The sequence below is a fragment of the Cinclus cinclus genome, chromosome 3 (genome assembly GCF_963662255.1).
Source record: "Cinclus cinclus chromosome 3, bCinCin1.1, whole genome shotgun sequence".
NCBI classification, from domain to species: domain Eukaryota; kingdom Metazoa; phylum Chordata; class Aves; order Passeriformes; family Cinclidae; genus Cinclus; species Cinclus cinclus.
In genome coordinates, this window is record NC_085048.1 from 97,100,654 (window position 1) to 97,121,098 (window position 20,445).

The following is a 20,445-nucleotide window of genomic DNA, read 5'->3' on the forward strand; positions in this document are numbered from 1 at the left end:
TTTAACATTTCCATCATTCACTGATTGAGTCACCAGAAGGATAGGACACAGACATTTAGTCTTGAGTTACTGAAATATTTTTGTGTGTGTATATGAGGTGGTGTCAAGACTTGCACATTTTAAGTACAATGAGTACCATTTTGGCAAGTTAGCAAATGATACTGAGGCTTTCCACATTAGTTTTTTTGTTAAAGGAGAAGTCGGTGATCTGAAGCCTGAATTTATGCTCAGAAAATTGCTTTTTATCCTACAGCATGGGTTCTTGAGCAGAGGCAGGCTCAAACAATATGTTGAAATTATCTTTTCACAGTACTTTGATCAGAGTACAAGTGTCCTTGCCTCAGGAAGCGGTTTGTTTTCCCTTGAGAAGTGGTGCTGGAAAAATCAAAGAGAGCAAAGTCTGCTTGCTGGCCAAAATTCATCTATGAATAAATTGCATCACAAAGCTACCAGCAACATAAAATTTTCAAAGACCACATCATGGTGTTGCTGTAAGAAAGTGATTTGTAAAATTCAACATTGGATAGGAACTCTTGCCATAACAATATTAATAGAAACTAATATTGCTTATAATGCAATACAGTATACTCATCTAATGATATTTCTGATTTACTGGAATCCAGATGTAAACCAGTTTATGCCAGTGTCATGATTTGACTGTTTGTAAGTTTTTTTCTGGGAAATTATTTGGAAGCTTTTTGTAGGAACATACCTATATTAGTCATCTGTTGCTTTCAGTACAAAAAAAAAAATAATTACTAGATCTCATTTGAGTCCTAAAGGATCCAAAGGAACTATCTAAATAACGCTGAATGTCCACTGATGTATCATTTTACATATTTTAATTTTGATTGTGTGTTCCAAAGATGAGATTCAAGGCTTCTTTTTTGCTCCTTAATATAATTTTTTGGAACCCAGGAATCCTCATGTGTCAGGAGTCTGAATAACTGTTCTTGACATGCAATTTTGATTTTCTTTTAATATTTTCCTTTTACTGAATATACCTGCTTCTCATTCTCCTATATGCAGTGACAGAGTTTTAAATAGAGAAGTTCTGGTGGAAAATTATTCTGTTTATTACATCTTTTTTTGGTGTCCCAGTATTATTTTCATGTGTTTCTTACATGCTTTGGAAGATAAGAATCCCTTCTTCCATTCAGACTCTGTCTTTAAAGTGACATCTGTGCTGCCAGAAGAGTTTCAGCCTGACTCTCCTTGGTCTCCTTGGTCTCTCCCCTGAAAAGAAGAATGTATCTGCAGCTGAGACTTTTAATGTGATTGATTGAAAGATAGAATTGTTTTGGTAATGGTGAATTCATCTCTAATTTCACACCAGACTGTGAAGTTGAGTAATACTCTTGGAATCCTTTCCCCAGTAATTGGTCAGTGGATTCCCTAGTGGGTTGAGGGGGAGGTTTGTTAAAGGAAAATTCTCAAATGTGTGTGAAAAACTGCTGGCAGTTTTTGCTGAATGTTTCAAGTTGTCGTGTCTAGCACAGGCAGGACACAGCTGCTGTACAATGTCAGCTTGCGCACACTTTTTTAGCAGCCTTGGCTGAAAGAACATCTCAAAGTGCTGTTCAGGCCACCTGTTGCTGTCATGGATTATTCCCACAACTCTGTGGAATATAAATTATTCAGCTCCAGACCTCTGTTTCATGCAAGCGAAGAGAGATGAAGAAAATGTGCATAGGAAAAACAACTTAAGAGAAAAGCGTGTCATGGCACTGAAAGGCCCTGTCAAGAAAATGTCTTTGCATGAGAGCTAAGGGTAGGTAAATCTGTTCAGATGAAAAAGAATAATTTAGATAGGAATCTGAACCTTGATGGGAAACTTCTACCAATAGTTGCTGAGTTTCTCATTACTCCACTCAGGGTGCCTGGTGCAATAGAACATAGCTGGTGGCAACCCTAGATCTGATCAGGAGCATGGTCCTCCCCATTTTCATTACTCCTCACGCATAATTCCAAAGGCTGCCGACATTTAGTATCCTTCTGGTATGTTTTTAGCTGGTTTAAATGCATTAAGTGGAGCTAGCCTCTTTGGAGACTAGGTGTCCCATTTATTCAGAGATGTCTTCCTGCAAGGTCTTCCTGCCAGTATGTTTAAACCACAAACTACAGGAAGAATTTTAGTACCAAGAAAATGGTTTAGACTTCACAGTCTGCACAGACTCCAAGCAGAATGTTCAAGATAGCCTGAAATTATTCCTTTACCCTGAAATGGGAAAGGAATAGCTAAAGGGTGAAAATATGAATCATCAGCTTTTGTACTTCAGCAGGCATCAAGTAAATATGCGTAGAGCATCCTTGTCTATTGCAATTAGATCTGTGTCTGTCTCATGTTCCTGCCCCTAGAAGGTTTCCTTGTCTCTGTGCCTCAGCTGACTTCTTTTCACTCCAGCTGCCCTGGCCCCTACATACCTTTCTGTTGACACTTTGGCTTCATTTTTAATGCATAATACTCATGTTGACATAATTTTTTCTTTAGGATAAGTTTAGAGTTGAGTGATTATTGAATTCATATAAATTTTTAAGTTATTTGCATAAATATAGAGGGATTTTAAAATATATATTTGGCAGATGTTTTCCAGTGGAATTTAGAGATGCTACTGAAGCAATAGTCCAACATTAAATTTCAGTTTGTCTTCAGAGGTGATAACCTCTGAGATATCCGGGATGATAATCTAGAGACTTGACAGTTTCAGAAGAAAAAAAAAAAAAAAGAAAAAGAAGAGGGGCATAAGGCTTTGCTGAACTCTTTGAACCTAAAAGGCTGTTTGCTTCTAATAGCTTTTGATCACCATCAGCTTTTGCCTGAGTAACACATATGACTTGAAGTTAGGAACATAAGACGGGGAAAAATCAGTAAGATTGTAAGAGCTGGGGCATTAGTCTGTGCCTTTCTGGTCTCTCTGCTGTAATGGAATTTTTTTTTTCCTCTCTGTAAATGTACTGGAGTTCACTAGTCTCACCCATTTGTACAGAGATTGCTTATTTCAGGAGACTGTGCCCTGTCTTTAATCAGCAGTCTTCACCTTGTCCCCATTCTTTCTTCTTTTCCTTTCACACGAGTCCTCATATTCATCTCCTCATTTCCCTGTAAATTATGTTGAAAGTCTCTATTAAAACTCTTTTATAGTATTTTTCTTTCCTCAGGCATTTTTAGATAGGCTTTCTGATTCACACCTTTAAGTTTCAGTTATATGTTCTTTCTGATATTACCAGATAGTTCTGTGAGGTTTGTAAGTACACGATTATTCATAAAGATTACACTGGGAAAAGAACAACAGCTAAGGTTTCCTCTGGACTGTAATTTGTGCAGCTCAGTTTACCACCCTAGAAAAAATCACTCCATTCTTTTTTTCTGAAAAAAACAAACAAACAAAAAAAAAGCTTGCTTTCTGAAACATTTCACGGATTGCATGATGTCCTTTAGAGAATGTCGAATAGCACACAGAGTGTTTCTTTGCTTTTGGCTTATGACTGCACCCTGACATCCCGAGGGCTGGAGGAAAAGGAAAACACAACAGGGCTGAGGCAGGAGTTTACCTAGTGAAAGAGTCAATCCATGCTGGCATTTAAGTATTTAAGTATACTGGTTTGTTTGCCTCGCACTAGGCTGTTGTTTCAGACGGTTGAACAGGAGAGTTCGAAGGGCGCCTGTTTTCCCATCTCATGTAAACCACAAACTACAGCTGCAGTGAGAATGTGGTCATAGTCCTGGCTGCCTCTGGGGCACTGTGCCAGCTGGCCAAGGGGGGGATTGTCCCGCTCTGCTCTGCACTGATGTGGCCTCATCTTGAGACCTGTGTGCAGTTTTGGGGCACCACGATATAAGAAGACATTAGACTATTGCAGAGTGTCCAGCCACAAAGATGAAGGGCCCTGAGGGGAAGCTGTATGAGGCCACTTGGTCTGTTCAGCCTGGAGGAGACTGAGGAGAGACCTCACTGCAGTGACAACTTCCTTGTGAAGCAAAGAGAAAGGGCAGGCACTGACCTCTTCTCTGTAGTGACAGTGACAGGACCTGAGGGAATGGCCTGAATTTCTGTCAGGGAAAGTTTAGGTTGGATATTAGGAAAAGGCTTTTCACCCAGAGGGTGTTTGAGCACCGGAACAGGCTCCCCAGGGCAGTGCTGACAGCACCAAGCCTGACAGAGTTCAAGAAGCATTTGGACAATGCTGTCAGGTACGTGGTGTAATTCTTGGGGTGTTCTGTGCAAGGCCAGGAGCTGGACTTGAACCTGGTGGGTCCCTTCCAACTCAGTTTATTCTGTGGTTCTGTGTCTGAAACAGCTAGTCCTGTTGCATACATTTTGGCTGACTTTCTCTTATCCACATTCTGTACTTCGCCTCATTCCTTGCTTACTAAAGCTCTTCTTTTTCCCTGTCCCCCTCTATCCTTTTTCCTGGCTCCTGCTCTTTGACTCACTTGCCAAGAGATGAGTTTTCTAGACTGGATATGAACAGCCTATGTTCTCTAGTGTCCTATTTACAAAGACATGTATACATTTCAGAGTTTTTAATGTTGCCCTTTGCTAGCACAAAGTAACAAGAAGAAATAACCTTTTCTCCTTTCTTCCTTCCTATTCTATTGGTAGAGAATTGTGACTAACTTTTGCACATTTTACAGGAAAATGGTTCTTTCATGCTGAGATTGGTTTCAGAGGGGAAAAAGGACTGAAACATTTGACAGAGGCTTCATTAATAGCTCTTGATGTTCTTCAAGCTCTTTGCATTTTCAAGCCCTCCATTAACAGGAACGAAACACAGATTACTTCAATAAGCTGATAATAATATGCATTTTCTTATTCACATATCCTGTTTCAGTGCACGTTAAGTTCATTCAAGTGAAGCTCTGACTCTGTAGCTGAAAAGGAAAACTTGAAGATGTGGCTACCTTGAAGATGTGGATTGACCCTCCAGTAGCACTGATCCAGGAGCACCAGTAATTCAGCATGCTTTGTGAAATAAATCAATAGTGAAGACAAAGATCTTTAGCCAGTGGAATATCTTCTACCTGTGCAGGATCCCAGAATGGCTGAGGTTGAAGGGCACCTATGGAAATCATTTGTTCCAGCCCCCTTTGCTCAAGGCACAGGCTTACCAGGGTATTAGTACATAATGATAAGAGCCTTCTCCAAGCTAAACAATCCCAGCTGTCCCAGCCTATCCTTTTATGTCAGTTGCTCTAGTCCATACTGGCCATTATCTATGTTATTCATCTAACCCACACTTATCAAAGTATCTGGAAGTATTTCTCCTGTAGGGTTGAGCAATCACTCTTCTATAGGCACAATTCATGTCTGAGTTACCTGAAGTGGAATGTTTATGAAAACAGAGTTCAGGGATTCTGGCAGAGTGGGGTCTTGAGCCCATCCATCCATCCTGGAAAGAGGGTTGCTGCTCTCAGCAGCTTGCCACATTCATTGCTTTGACTTCAGGCTCTAGTTTCTGGGAGCCTTTAGCAGAGTCTTGTGTACTCCTGTGTCTTGCACCTTTGCTTCACCCCTTTCATAATAAGTGGGCTTCTTGAAGCTTTATTTAGCAGTGTATTGAGGATTTCAGTGTGTCTTACACTTTGTATTCAAGCTCAGGATATTACTTTATGCAACAGTAACACTGGCAGGTCTTCTTCCAGAAGTAACTGTATTATGCTCATATATGTCAGGATGGTCAGAGGAATAAACCTGACTTTTTTGTTTAGTCAGAGTTTAGTAAAATTGAATTCACTTTGTTTGTCCACTCAGTGGTGTGTAGTTGAACAGAAATTCTCCAAGGAAGAATCTCTGTGAGTGCTTTTGAGCCAATTCTGTTATCTTCTGTATAATCATTGCTGTCTGACAGCTTAGATGTCTAACTAAAAAAGTTACAAGGCAAGTTCTTGAATTTACAAGAGTTTGAATAAGCAGGCATGAAATATAAAATATAGATTCACCATTTCTTTTATTGCAGTGGGGTGAGGATTTACATGGGACATTAACTGCTTGGAAATGAATATTTTGCAGCCGCTAAGGGCCTCAGGATGTAAACTTGTCCCTGTGAAAGTAGAAGAGGAAAGGAGATGCCCAAATTTTTTCCCCCTTGCAGTAGAAACTGCAAAACTTAAAAACAGCAGGATGGGATTCTTGGAGTTACTTGTACTTGACATACTCTGAAAGGGGTTTGTTCACATTTGCAAAGCAAAAATAATTTAAAACAAAAAGTCTGGAAGGCTGAAACAGAAAATGACCAACTGTAACCAAAGCATTTGCTGCCTGTTTGTTCTGAATGTGCAATTTGCCTTGGTCTTTTAATTATAATCTGTAGAGAGGGCTCTGTTCCCTACCCACCCTTGGGCTTCCAGGAGCACTGAGTGCTTAGGGCTTGGGCTGCTAATGCTATAATTGAAACAGCTGCTTGGCTTTCTAAGTACTTTATTCATTCACCTTCTAAAATGTTGATGGATCTGTGGCATGTTCTGGGCCTTTTCTGTAGATATGAATCTCAAACACAGCCACTTGCTAGGTAGAACTACTGAAAAGCATTTGCCACAGCTTTTGGTGTGCTGTCTCATTTGCCACAGCTCTTAGTGTGCTGTCTCAGTTTTCAAAGAGGGAAGAAAATGGGAGGAGGTGACAAGAAGGCTGCTCACTTCACCTACCATACCAGACATTCTAATTCTCTATTATTCTCAGTGACTTAAACTGATAGTGAATGCAAAATATTACTAGGCCAAAAGGCCATTGTTTTTACGTTCTGAACTGACTTTTAAATTAGCTCATACAGAGAAATGCCTCTTGGAATTGTGCTGTAAACGAGCAGAGCATGGGGAGGGCCTGGCACTAATTCACCCCAGGCCAGGGGTTCCTCCGCAGCCCCTCCTTTCTCTCTTGCCTTGGGGCAGCAGTGATCAAGGTAAGTTGCTGCTGAAGTCCTTGTTAATGTTTAAAACTTCATGCAACCAATAGAAGCCCGTAGTATACCCATGGCCTTTCTTTATATGCCTTCCTTTACCCACTGTTTTTCCTTACCCTTGCATTCAGCTCTATTCTGAATTCCTGTCTGGAAAAGGAGAGTTTAGTCATCATGTCAGATGAATTCCACTTATTAGCAGAAAGTCATCCCAGTGTGGGCTAATGACAAAGTTGGTATGAATCTGACAGTGGCCAACATGTATATAATCAATAGGGCTGTGGTAGAAATGGAGTTATAGACTAAAACACAATTACTTGACTGCTGTGATGCAGCTTTAGCATAATTTCATCTTCCTTCAGCCCACTGCTCAGTACATCCTATGTACTGAGGCAACTTTAACTTCCTTGTGACCAGAATTCAGTACATCCTGAGGCAATTTACCCAAGCAAAAAGGGTGCAGGAGCATTTGGATTTGAACTTTTTAATTCCTCTGGAGCTGATTCACCCAAGAACAAGCTGAAACTCGTAAAACATAAAATCTTAGAGGTAGGCAGAGGTAGGGGCCGCTGTGGTCCATAGCTTGGTTTTAATCGAACAGTACTGATTGTTCTTGGCAGGTATGGAGCCAGAGAGCTTTGTGGCTATGCCTGTTAGGGAAAATTAGAGGTTGTTGTGAGACTTTGAGAGTCAGTAAAACTAAATTTTGATGAAAAAGGCAAAATCCTACTTTGAAGTAGGCAACCCATGTAGAAAAGCAGTGAGAAAGGAAAGAAAGAGTGGAAATTTTACTGTATTTCATATCAGCCTACAGAACTTGGATTATGGTTGTATTCTGCTCAGGAGAGGAAGAACACCAAGGAAATAGTTCTAGGAAAGAGTATATTGACAAAAACCTCTCGATGTGGTATGAAACAGATAATTAATGTCAAGAAATGCAGTCTTGGTGTTGTTCCCTTGTTTTTGCTACCTGTAGGTGACCTGACAGTATGTATCCTTGTATGTGGATATTTTGCATACCTGCAGCCTTATTTGTCTTAAGTGCTCAAAGATTTTTGCAGATTCATGTAGAAAAGCTCATCCTTGTTCAGAGTTTAATTTACATGTTATATTGAAAACAGGGTTTAAGTCAGAGGGTAGGAATAGTGCCTGGATTTGTTTAGCCTTTTTCACTGAGCTGGGTATTAACTTAATCAAGCCTTACAGTACCCTCAGGTACCAAGTATACCTTTTTATACTGATGTTCATAGAAATGTCACAGTGTTTCTAAAGTCACACTGAAATATCATGGCAAGGACCTTTTCCCTCATTTTTGCCCTGTGAGGGAATTGTGGAATGGATTTCTTTCCAGCCTTTGTCCAATACAAGTGAGCTTGTGAGACTTGCTCTTTGAGGCTAAGCTCATATTTCTGTGCTTCTGAGCTTTCCAGCATGCTGCAGTGCATGGTCTTCTTCCGAGAAAGGTGTCTAAAGACAAGAGCTATCCCAGAAAATATTATTGAATTACAATTACTGATGTTGTTAGAAAAAAGGACTACTTGAATTTGAAAAACAACTTAATGCAATACTGAGATGGACAGCACTGTCATTCCCAAATTGCTGTTTTGGGAATGCATGAAAAGGCCTGGGTATTTTCTTTATCAGTAAATGCTAAAGACAGTCATCATGTTTTTGTGTGCCTTTAAAATCACTGTTCAAAAACACCTTCAATTTCATCATGAGCTTTTTGGTTTAGGAACCTTTTCATTTGATTTTGAGGAGCCAGTATAATATACTGGAACATCTTGTGGAGTCTGTTTTCTGTGCATGTTTCTTGTCATGATTTTTCTTATTTATGCTCAAAAGAAATGTGTGTGCCAAATGTTGAGACTAACAGGCATGAGTGTGTTATGAGTATGAATGCTGAGCTAAATAAAATATCTACATTCTCCAGGTTCTGGGAAGCTGAAAAACCAGACAGTGTCTTAAACTCATATCTGCAGGCTGTGACAGAGGTAGTTGGCTACTCCTGACTTCCCTTCTGGATGTTCTGTGTGGCTTGCTCTGATTCTCTTTCAGAAATACCTAATACTAAATACAGGAGATTTAGATCAGTGGGACAGAAACAGTCTCAACATGTGTGGAAAAAACTAAATTTGATTGTTGGTAGTGTTCTTGGACCTACTCAGCAGATGTTACTAGTGTATATGTTGCAAATGTGGTAGGATGGAGCAGACATTGTTGTCAGTGCTGAACGTTTCTGTGACTGCTGCCATGTTGAAAGCTGTGCAAACCTCACTTTGGTGGCATTTCTGTCTCTTTCAAGTTGACATTTCACTTGTTAAGTGGTATGATCTGACTTCTGAAGTGTCATTTGCTCTGAAGCACAGACACTGGCCTCCCAACTTCCTTGGCTTTGAGGACACTGACAAAGTGACTGCTCTTTTCACTCTCTCTTTTTTTTTATTTTAACTTTCTTCTCCATTGAAAATTGAGTCATACAATTCAAAGACCCCTTCCCCAGCAGGGTAGCTCTTATGCTACCTGCTACATAAGCAGTAATGGACAAAACCTTTCTGCATTCCAAGCCTCATATTTCCCAATACACATCTCTCCAAAAGAATAATTTCCTTTAAATGGCTGTGTTTGAAGGAAGTAAATTAAATCGGAAGAGGAAGTTTTTCATCCAAAAATACATCTTTTATTTTCACACCTGTGATTTCCTTTCATGTTACCCCTCACATTGCTTGTGAACAGATATCCTCTGTATGGTAGTTATATGGGAAGCATTTCACTTCTCTTTGTTCTGCACCGTGTTTTATTCTTATTTACTTATCTATTTTGCATCTCGTATGGCACATGCTCTGCCTAGTGTAATCATGTGCTACCTCTGTGCTGCAGGCAAAGACTGGAAACAGCTGAAGTTATGGGAAAGATGCTATTTGCTGAGGCTTATCTGCCAGCCTTTTTTGTTTCTGGGACTCTCTAATACTCAGTCAGGCTATTTTTTCTTTCTAACCAGACAGCTTTTTATGGGTTTTGACCTGATGAAATGGGATTTAGGAGCTTCTTAGAGTGTCTTGTAGGGGCGGGAATGCCTGGAGTAGATGTTCTGTAAATCCTTCATCTAGTCTTTAATCTTTCTTTAGCTGTATTGGTATCTATTGATTTCAAGTCTAGCTGATTACAGCTGCTAGATAATTGCAACATACCCATAAAAGATACACAGTTAAGCACAGCTGTTCTCTTAAGTGAAATCTTCTCTCTCACTCACTCTTTGAACCTAACTTTGAACCTATAATTTTTCATGGCTTTATTTCCACCAGATAGGTGGTGAGCAAATAGAATATTTCTGCTTCCCTTTACCTGCCATGAAAAGCCATTGCTGAGTGTGGAGGTAAAAAAACGGGTTTAATTGGTCTCTCAGACACAGCTGTTGAGAACTAAATAATTTCAGAGTATTTTGCCACTACTCTTCCTTTTGAAGAATAGTCTTTCTGAAGTCTTGAATGTATTTGGCTGTAATTAGGATTAGATTGTTTTACTTTCAATATTTCAATTTAAAAAAATGAAAACTACTCCTTGGCACACCTGAGCAATGTTGTACATTGTGTTGAAAGGATGGAGTTTCCTTCTGATCCTCAAAGACAATTAAGTTACTCCCTGAAGCATGAAATTTAATTACCCTCATCAGAAGCAGCATGATGCAGTGGATTAGGATGAAGGAATAAGAACCAGAAACTTTTATCTCTCATCCTAGTTCTATCTAGCTACTGACTAAATGAATCACATAACCTTGCTGTGCCTTCTTTTCACCCACCTGAAAAATGAGGTGTTTGATTTCTTTGCTAAAGTGCTGTGAGATCTGTATAACCACCTAAAGATACCATGGTTTGCATGAATGCTCAGTGTTCCTGGGATTGCCTGGGTTTACATATTGCCAACAGTTATTGCAACTTGGTTTCATACGATGAAATTTCATTTTTTGGCAGTGTTAATTTTGTTAAAGTAGGTGTAATCAAGTTGATATGTGGATAGGGAGAGGGCTACAAGAGGAGGTGACACTAAAGAGCCGTTGTGCACCAGACAAGCAGAAAAGTCTGCTGGGCTATTCTTTTCACATCAGTTTTTGTGCTACATCTTGGATAACTAATTTTAGCATCAAGGGAGTGCCTCCAACTACGTACTGCTCAAGAGGCAGAAGAAAGTTCCATCATGATTGGTTTTACTGAGGAATGTAAGGGAAAGTTGGGGGCCAGAGGAACACATTCCTCTGATCAAGTTGTTGAGCTCTACTGTACTTGCAGTTGCAGCAGTCTCTTACTGGGGTGATTAACCATGTCATCTCCATGGGAAGCTCACACAAAAAAACCTCAGAACTGTTTATTGGATGTGATGAAGTAGCTAATTAAAATAATTGGTTCTGTCATTTAAAACACCAACAGTGTTTTCTCATGTCTCAACCACTCTTGTCCAGTAGAGTTTTTATTCAATTAGTTTCTCACCATGTCTGGAGCACTAAGTTTACATTTTGGAATGGTCAGTAATAAAAATTGTCCTGTGAAAACCTGGATTACTCATTCCACAGACTTTTTGAAAATATTAATAATAAACCTGCCATTTATTTAGTGGGTTACCTTCCAAGGGAAGGTTGATTACTTTCTTGGAAAGAGCTTTGCTTCCACCGTACAGCATAAATTCATTGTCTGACTTCGAATCTCTCTGCAGCTCCTCTGCTCTTTGTTCCAGGGCAGAGTCAGTATTAAATCCCATTAAAAGTTTCTCATTTGTAATCACAAGAATAAGATTTAATTGTGAGTGTGCAGTTCATCAGTCAGTTACCTTTTCAGTTCTTCAGATTGCTCAAATGTAAGTCTTCCCATTTTCAGAGCAAGGAATTTTCTTGAAACAGGTTAGGAAGGCAAAATCTTCATAACAGTGATTTTTCTAAGAGACATTCAGGAAAGTGATTAAAAATAATATTTTAACTCTGTGGGGGTTAAAAATGACTGATAATTTTTCTGCAGGTTTTATCTTCTGCCATTTTAATAATTTTTCCCATGTAGAGTGTTTTCCCATGTGCTTTGGTTGTGTAGCATGCTCTCTGCACAGGAGAAGAGTCTACTGCCAATGAAACTGTAGTGGCTTAATTACAAACTTCCATTGTTGGCCAGGAATAAGTAGAACATTAAAAAAATATCCTTCATGGGCAACTTGTGTTTCACTGAAGCCTAAAGCAGATTCTTCCATATTGCAATATCTTCCCAGCTGTACAATTCTCAGTAGAACAGCTGTACAAAGGAGCCCAGCACTGCAATTCTGGAAAGAGGGTAGATTTAACCTCCTTCCCAGCACACATGAGGGGACACAATTGCATTTTGGAGTCAAAATCTTGTTGGTCTCCTGTTCTAGGCAAGGTAATTACTCAATGCCTGACTTACCGGTCAAACCAAGCGCAGTTACAGCACATTTTCTTGGGAGGAGTTAGTTCATCTTAAAGTCACTAAAAGACTAACAGGAGAGAAAATAATTTCAATTTTTTTTTTGTTTTGTTTTGGGGTTTTTTCATGGCAAAACATTCATGAAGCATCTTCTAAAGGCATTTTGAGGAAAAGGTGGGGAAGCATTGTTGGAACCACTCACAGGGATGTTAAAGGTCCTATCCAATGACAATGACAAAGGTCTCAACTGTATTTAACCTACCAGTTGCATTTATGTCTTGCTTATACAAAAGGCCAAAGAAAAGGGTAGAAAGACAGTCGGCATTAAATCAATAGAGGAAAAGGAATGCCATTTTTCTTTCTCATAAAAAGTAAAGTTTTCCCATTTTTCTTGTTCTTATGAAGTTATCAATGAGCAGAGGAATTAACATTGCAAACTTTGTGTTGCACAACAAGAATTTCCTCCTTTAATGTTAAATCATCTCTTGCATTATTTTAATAATGCAAATTTTATTTGTTGCCATTTTTCAAGACTATATCATCACACTTCAAATTCTGGATCTGGTGTTGTTTAAGTAATTTTAAGATCAGTAAACTGAAATTACTTTAAAGTTGATAATTGAAAAGAATTACAAGACAATATATTGCATTGATTGAATTAATGAAAAAAGAGTTTACCCAAACTCCTATAGGTGATTTTATTTTTAATCTTCTGTCTCTATAAATTTTCTTGGCATCCTCTTGAAAACATTTTTTTACTTTTCTCTTGGCTGGAACCTGAAAAGGTTTAATCTGGTTCTTCTTTGTTTGCAGTGCCTATAAATTGTTGGAGCAAGTAAAAGTCTGAAGCAGTAAGGAGGCAAGATTAAAGCATATTATAAACTTCTGCATAATTATTCAGGGGCATGCAGGATGAAAAAAGTTATATTCTCTCCCCTATTTATCCATTAAAGAGAAAAAAATTCTCTTTTGGACTCCTAGTGCTAATTTTAATTCCACCCTTAACAAGGTTTCATTCTCAAAAATCAGCTTCTAATATTTTCGCTGCTGCAGGCGGATTTTGATGTGAAATTCTCTGACACAGCTGCAATTATTTCTATATAATTTTGTAATTCCAAAAAGTTTCCAGAACCTTTTATCAAAGAGATAAAAATCTAAGCCCTTGCCAAGACACAATGAATTTTCCTCACAGCCATACCACGATAAGTGCTGGTAGCAACAGGAGTATTTTAGATGAGGGCCTGGACCTGAAGAAATAAAATCACACTGTCACTCAATTTAGCTGTGAGGAGTCTGTTAAATTCCACAATTTTTGTTCAGGGAAAGTGGAGATGAGAGAGCAAAATACAGTTTGAATTTACAGAACTTTTTTCTCAAGGAGAGGAGATTGTTGGAAGTTCTTGTGTTCCCTCAAACTGCTTTTAATTGTTGCTGGTAGCACATGAGCTGATTCATGACCCTTGGAGGGCCCATGCAGCTCTTCATTTCCCACAACACAGTTCAAGTGCAGTTAGCCCTGACTGATTTACTAGGATTTAAGCACTGGTTCTTTGGGGCTTTTTCCTAATGATTTCCATAATTTTCTTGTAAGTTGAAGACTTGCTTTCAAATTTTCTCTGAAAGTGAGAAAACAGTGGATCTGTCAAAGCTAGGACAGTATTCTGGATGAAACTTAACTTCTGCCTTTGGGCCAGTGCAAACTGCACAGCACACATAGGTGGTGACACAGGTGGCAGCACAGGTGGCAGGCTGGCTGACAGCACAGAAATTAATTCTACCTTCCAGAATTAGTTGGAAGTCTGGGGAATGATCACAAGGATGATTGCTGTGCATGGGATGTCAAAACCGTAGTCCCAAAGCTTGCTGCAATCAAGCATTTTGAAACCCCTCTTTAACAGGATGAAAGAGTATGTGAGTGTTAATTGGATTCAAAATCATTTAGCCATGAAGGCAGACAAATGAAGGATTGCAAGTATTCTAGTTTGAGACTTTACTTCAGCGTTCTAGAACTTTTTATTTTTTTTTTAATGCACTGCCTCTAAGAGATCATCCTGACTTGCACTTGCAATTAATCAGTGCTGGCATTATCCAGAGAAGCATGCAAAATGGCATCCAAAGCATTAGGGTATCGATTAGAATTAATCAGGAAAGTGTTCCTTCTGAAGCTACACGCTGCATGAACAACCAGAGTGTCTAAACTACCTCTCTTAAGTTTCCATGACAACCGGATTGTGGCTTCTGAAACCTGGAGCCTGGCCAACTGAGTCAGGGATGGGGGCCTTAAGCAAAGGCAGGTTACAGAGAAGTACTTTGGCATGTTTGGGATCTAGCACCTCGCCCTTGCAGGGCTGGGAGAGGTCAAAGGTTGTCTCCAGCACACCTTCACATTAAGAACTGAGTATGAAAAAGCCATTTGAAAGTTTAGCTCTTGCTCTCCTCTGTAAAGCTGGGCTCGGGTTCTGTCAGCAACATTTTCTATTTTGTAGAAGGGCTTTTTGAGAGAAACTCTGGGTGTTGCCCAGGCTTTCTTTAAGCAACTAATTCTTTCTAGGTGACGTATCCAGGTCTGTACTTCTCAAAAGTCTGAAAATATTTGTATCTTGGATTCTGGGTTACTCTGTCATTGAAGATCGCAGTGTTATTAGTTTCTGTCTAAACTGATGTATATTGCAGATTCTAGATATCTGAGCCAATTTCTGTCTCACTGAGGCTTCAGAGAAAGACCTGATGAATCTGACTTGTAAGACACTGAGCAGTGCCTAAACAATACAACATAGTGTGTTGTTTTGCAGCATGAGGGTTTAAATTAAAATGTTAAACTGCAGAATTTTTTATTGCTTGAGGCACTATCCAGAGAGATCATCATGGTTATTATGGCCACTGTTGTGGTAGAAATAGGCCATAATGTTGAAGGCTATCTGATGATAGCTCTGGGTACAATAAGTGATGCCTTTGTCCTTGCAGTTGTCAGCTTACTGGGCTGATTCATCACTCTGTAGAGTGCTTGGAGGTCATGCAGAGGATAACAGGAGTAATCTGTTACCTGATGTTGTTTGCTTCTGGGTCCTATGTTTCACAGATGCAGAATGGCTGAGGTTGGAAGGAAACCCTGAGACTGAGTAGTCCAACTTCCTTTCTTGATGTAGGGTGAGCTAAAGCAGGCTACCCAGAGATATATCCACTCCCATTTCAAATATCTGGAAATAGATACTCCCTAAGATTTCTGGGCAACTTGTTCCAGTGTTCAGTCACCCTTAAAGCAAGTAAGCTTTCTCTTGTATTTTAATGGAATTTCTGGTCTTTCAGTCCAAGAAAATTGTCTTGTGCTTGCCTGTTGTCCTTTCATTGGATACCCCTGGCCAAATCTGTCGCCTTTTCACTCATCCGTAACATATTAACACTGATAAGATCCTTCCTGAGCCTCCTCTTCTCCAAGCTGAGCGGTCCCAATTGCCTCAGCCTCCTCTTGTAGGTCAGATACTCCAGTCCCTAAATCATCTCTGTGGCTGTTTGCTGGACTTGCTTCTGTAACTCACGTCTGTCTCATTCTGGAAAGTGCTGCACTGGACCCAGTCCTGCAGAAGTGTCTCTCCAGTGCTGAATAGTGAGGAAGAACTGCCCCTTTGATCTGTGGTTCCCAGTGCAGTCCAGGAAACTATTGGCCTTGTCATTGGGGACACATTTCTAGCTTAGGCTCAGTATTTTGTACACCAGGACCCACAGGTTGTCTTCTTCAAAACCACTCTCTGACCTGTGCCTGAGGTTGTTCCTCTGCAGAGGCAGTGCTCTGCATTCCTTTTTCTTTAACTTCAAGAGGTGACTGTTGACCTAAATTTCCAGCCTGTCAAGACCTCTCTCAGTGGCAGCCTAACTGTCCTGGGTATCAATTGTTTCTCCTAGTCTTAATGGAAGCTTGTTGGCAGTGTAGCCCGTCCAATCATCCAGGTCATTAATGAAGACAGAAAACACTAAAAAACAGAGGTGAGTCACCCTAGTAACTGGCTTACAGCTGGGCTTAGTACACTGATGATAATCCTCTAAGCCAGTCCACCTCACTGCCCATGCAGTCTGTGCTGGAAACCTTATCAAAGTCAAGATGAGAAACATCCACTGCTCTCCTCCTCCAGCCAGCCTATCATCTCAGCACAGAAACCTGTCTGGCTGGTCAAGTATGACTTCGGTATGAGGAGGTTCCACACATGGTGTTTCCCCATCTATTCCAAAAGATGACTGAAGTAACTTTCTGTTACCTTGCTAAAATGCTTTCCAAAATTAGATCCATAACATGTAGGCCACTGATAGAAATATAATAAAGCTACCACTAATTAATATCTAATACATATTGGTTATGCTGAAGTAGATCTTGCTGATGCTGCTGCCAGGCAGCCTATATATAGTACAGGATAAGCAAATGATTATGGGTCTGTGTAATACAGTGTGTTGTAGAGAAGGTCTGGAGATCAGAGTCCCAGATCTGCCACAGAATAATGGCAGAACTGATTCCTATCCAAATTTGCCCACAGGTGCCTCTGCTGACCCTGGAGCTATTTTTAGTATCCCAGATAATTCCACCAGTTAATGTCATCTTTTTCTCCAGAGAGGCTGATATTTGATATTTCTTTTCACATGAATCTTTGAATCTCAGGCAAATTCCTACCTATTGTAAGAATTTGTACCACAGGTACAAAGTATGAATATACTTTATAATGAATCTGGGCTTGAGTGAGTCTGCCTTTTCCAGCCTTGCATTGTGGTGATATAAAACACCTGCTCAGCAACAGCTCTGGGAGTTAATAAAGTTTCTGTGGTAAACTATGAGAGGCCTGAGAATCTCAAACTAAAGTTATTGCACCAGTAACTCAAAAAAGCAATTCCTAAAACTCCTGGCACATTTATCCAGAGGGTTAGCTGTAGCACAGAAATGGAAATCATTGTTGAGAGCCACTGCGTACTTGGAATTAAAATCCATCAGTCTTCTGAAGCTGAGGAAAACAATTTTCATGGCATACAGATGCTTTTGTATTTCATAATCAAAATTAATCTAGGGTTGGTTTTGCCTCTATTCGTAGGGAAATTCGTATCTTCTAATCCTTATAATATACCTAAGTTGAGATGACATCAGAAAAAATAACTGGCACAGAAGCTAGGCATTTAAAATACTCTCAATGCTTTATTCTATTTAATTTCAGCAAAAGCAGATTTATCTCTTGGGGGAGTGGGACAGAAAAAGAGCGAGGATGCCAACATCCTACTCTCGAGTGGGAGCCTAGAGCCCAGACAGTGGAAGATGAGATGTGGAAATGAAAATAACTGTAAACAAAAAATGAAATTCAGCAGTCTGTTTTCACTCTTCTCAATGGAAAAGGGGGAGGAGGATGCCTAGTAAATCATTAGAAAACTGTGTTTGCTTTTCTGAGCTGCCAGCAGGGTCCTTTTGCAGCCCTTGCTTAGGACTTTTCTTTAGGTCCTTCACATACCTGTTGGCAGCTTCCTTGCCTGCTGGGAATTTTGTTTAGTTCAGTGGGGCATGCTCATAGCTGGCACAAATGATGGTCCATTGGTGCAAATGTCATACACACATGTTGTTATATTTCCTTTCAGAAGGGCATTTTAACTTCATAACAGCCACATTTTGGCATGCTTCTGAAGAAAGAGATTCTTGTAATGGATGCCAGATAAACTGTGTTTATCTGTATATTCTAGTGCTCAGATCTGTTCCAGAGGGTTTCCTTCCCCCCCTCCCCCCACAAAATTGTGTTCTTTTTCACAGCTCATGGACAAGCACAAACATATATACAGGGAGGCAATAAGGGTACTTGACAAGGAAATTTTTTTGTAAGATCAATAAAAAATGTGGGGTTTTGTCAAAGGGCAATGAAAAAATTCTGACAACTAGAAATAGTTAGTCTTCCCCTAAAATGCTTAATATTGGTGTGTAAAAACAACTTAAGGAAACACAATAAGTTTTTGTTCTCATCTTTCAAAAGTTTCAGCTGGAGCTGCATTTCCTAATAGCCTTTGTTAAGCCCTGTATGTTGAACTCCAGCTGGCCACTTACAGTATGCTACAAAGAGACTTTTTCCTTGGCACTGAATTCTTCCTGTAACAGAAATGTGAAAAAATAAATGAGTAGTGGCTGAGTGACTTTACAGAATCTCTTGTCTCTGATCATGTTTATGGTTAGAGAACAGGCCCTGATAAACTGGTGTGAAACGGGGGATGGGATCCATATCACTGCTGAGGTAATACATGCTTCTTGGGAAGCAGCCCTTCACAAATGGTGTTAAGTGGTTTTACTAGCAGCCTGGGCCCAAGGATGAAAAGGGAGATGGGCCAGACCATGTTATTGTACAAGTATTTAATTCCTTAACGTTTTCCTCGCAGAATTCCAGTATATTGGCAAAAAGACAGATACTTGTATTTTTACTATCTACCTTTAGACATGTCTTGTGGGATACAGAATTGGAATCAGGGATCTAGGAATAGTTCTTGTGCTCTCTAGCTGGAAGTTATTTCAGGTAAGTCAGCCGATCAGAGGGGAGGAGGACATTAAAGACAGCCAGGCGTTGATGTCTTCTAGCATCTCAGGGAATAAATTAAGCTTATACAGGCTTTTTGATCTCATTTACTCTTGACAACAAGCAGACTTAGTAGAAGCACTCTTGGAGTGTGGATGTTAATCTCCAGGGCTGCTAATTCACTTCCTTGATTTACTTGCTGGGAATTTTTGTCATTTGGGAGGGAGGTAAGTAGGAAAAGAGGGACAGGAAGTGGAGGAGGAGAAATGGCATGTTTTAGATGTGGCAATTCATGCACAGATAGATGTTCCAGCCTACTGCTTAAGAAGTAAAGTGTGCTACCTCAGCCAGTGATGCAGTGCTGGGAATTGCAGTTATTGTACAGCCCTGGAGACTGCCTTATTTCCTGAGTAGCTAAGAGAGCTTTTGGTAAAACTCTGGAATTATATTTAAAGGGGGTGTGCATGTGTGCTACAGATTTCATAACTTGCTTTGCACAGAGAGTTAAGCTTCCTTTAAACAGCAGGCAGACATCTAGGGGCACAGAAGTGTGACAGAAGAGAGAAATAAGCTACTCTTCAGTTGGGTTTACACATCTTAGCTAGGTGGAAACGTTGGTGCTTAAAATCTTGCTTTTGCAAAATCCATGGGAGGGAAAGGTCCTGACCATGGGCACTGTGAGGGAAGTGAGGACTGGGGCAGGAGGCACAGTGTGACCAGCCATAAGTGGAGCTGCTCCTTTGGGGGATTTGGTTCTTGTAAAGCAGCCCTCCTTACAGCTCTTCTTCTTTGTTCTTTCCTCTTGCTGTATGATGAGACCAGATGGGTGTTGCTTCAAAGGAGAGTTGGACACCTGGAGAAACCATTTCGGATCTCACTGGAGTATATTCCTAATGGGAACAATAGCGTGGCAGCCGTGGATTCCTTCGCCATGAAGAACTGCAGTTCAGGTAACAGAGTATTTTATTGTTTCCAGCTCATAGTACTTTGATGCCTTTTTGGAGAGAAGCACGAGTTCTGACTGCTGCAGACACCACAGAAGGAAAAGTTCTTGTCAAATAAAAAATTTAAGTTTTAAAAAAAATAAGTAGGGTCCCTCTCAGGGAATGATCTTTTTAAAATATTGCCTTAAAACTTCCCTTCAAGAAGTTAAAAACAATTTTGTTGTTTTGGTTTGGGTTGGTTTTTCTTTGTTTTGTTTTAGTTTATTTTTTTTTTTTCATTTGGAAAGAATAGCTATGAAAATTTAATTTTGGGAGAAGAGAATCAATATTCATCCTGGCTTTCCAGATGTATATCCTGACAACTTCACTTTTCTACAGCAGCAAGTAGAACAGATGAAGGGTTCCTAGATAGACATCTTGCAAGCTATCTTTTTTAATGTTCATGGTTACAAATTTCAGGGTTGTTTTTTAAACAACTGTGGAAATCTTGATTCTAATAAAGTATGTCTTTCTTTGGCAATGTTCCAAAGCAGTTATTGCTGAGCAGCCCCTAATAGCTTCATGTAATGTGTGGAATTTTAATAATGGGCAACCTAAATGGGGGTTACTTTTTTAAATACAAGCTATGTAATCAATCCAAGTATGTAAATTCAGTGCTCTGTGCCA

At 39.8% G+C, this 20,445-nt stretch overlaps 1 protein-coding gene across 1 annotated transcript in view; it reads left to right on the forward strand.

The window, feature by feature from the left end:
• The window catches only part of ALK (ALK receptor tyrosine kinase), a 306,940-nt gene that overhangs the window by 183,863 nt on the left and 102,632 nt on the right, over positions 1 to 20,445 (forward strand). Inside the window, exon 5 of the mRNA XM_062490501.1 lies at positions 19,658 to 19,785. Coding sequence (XP_062346485.1) covers positions 19,658 to 19,785 — 128 coding nt within the window. The remainder of the gene's footprint in view (positions 1 to 19,657; positions 19,786 to 20,445) is intronic.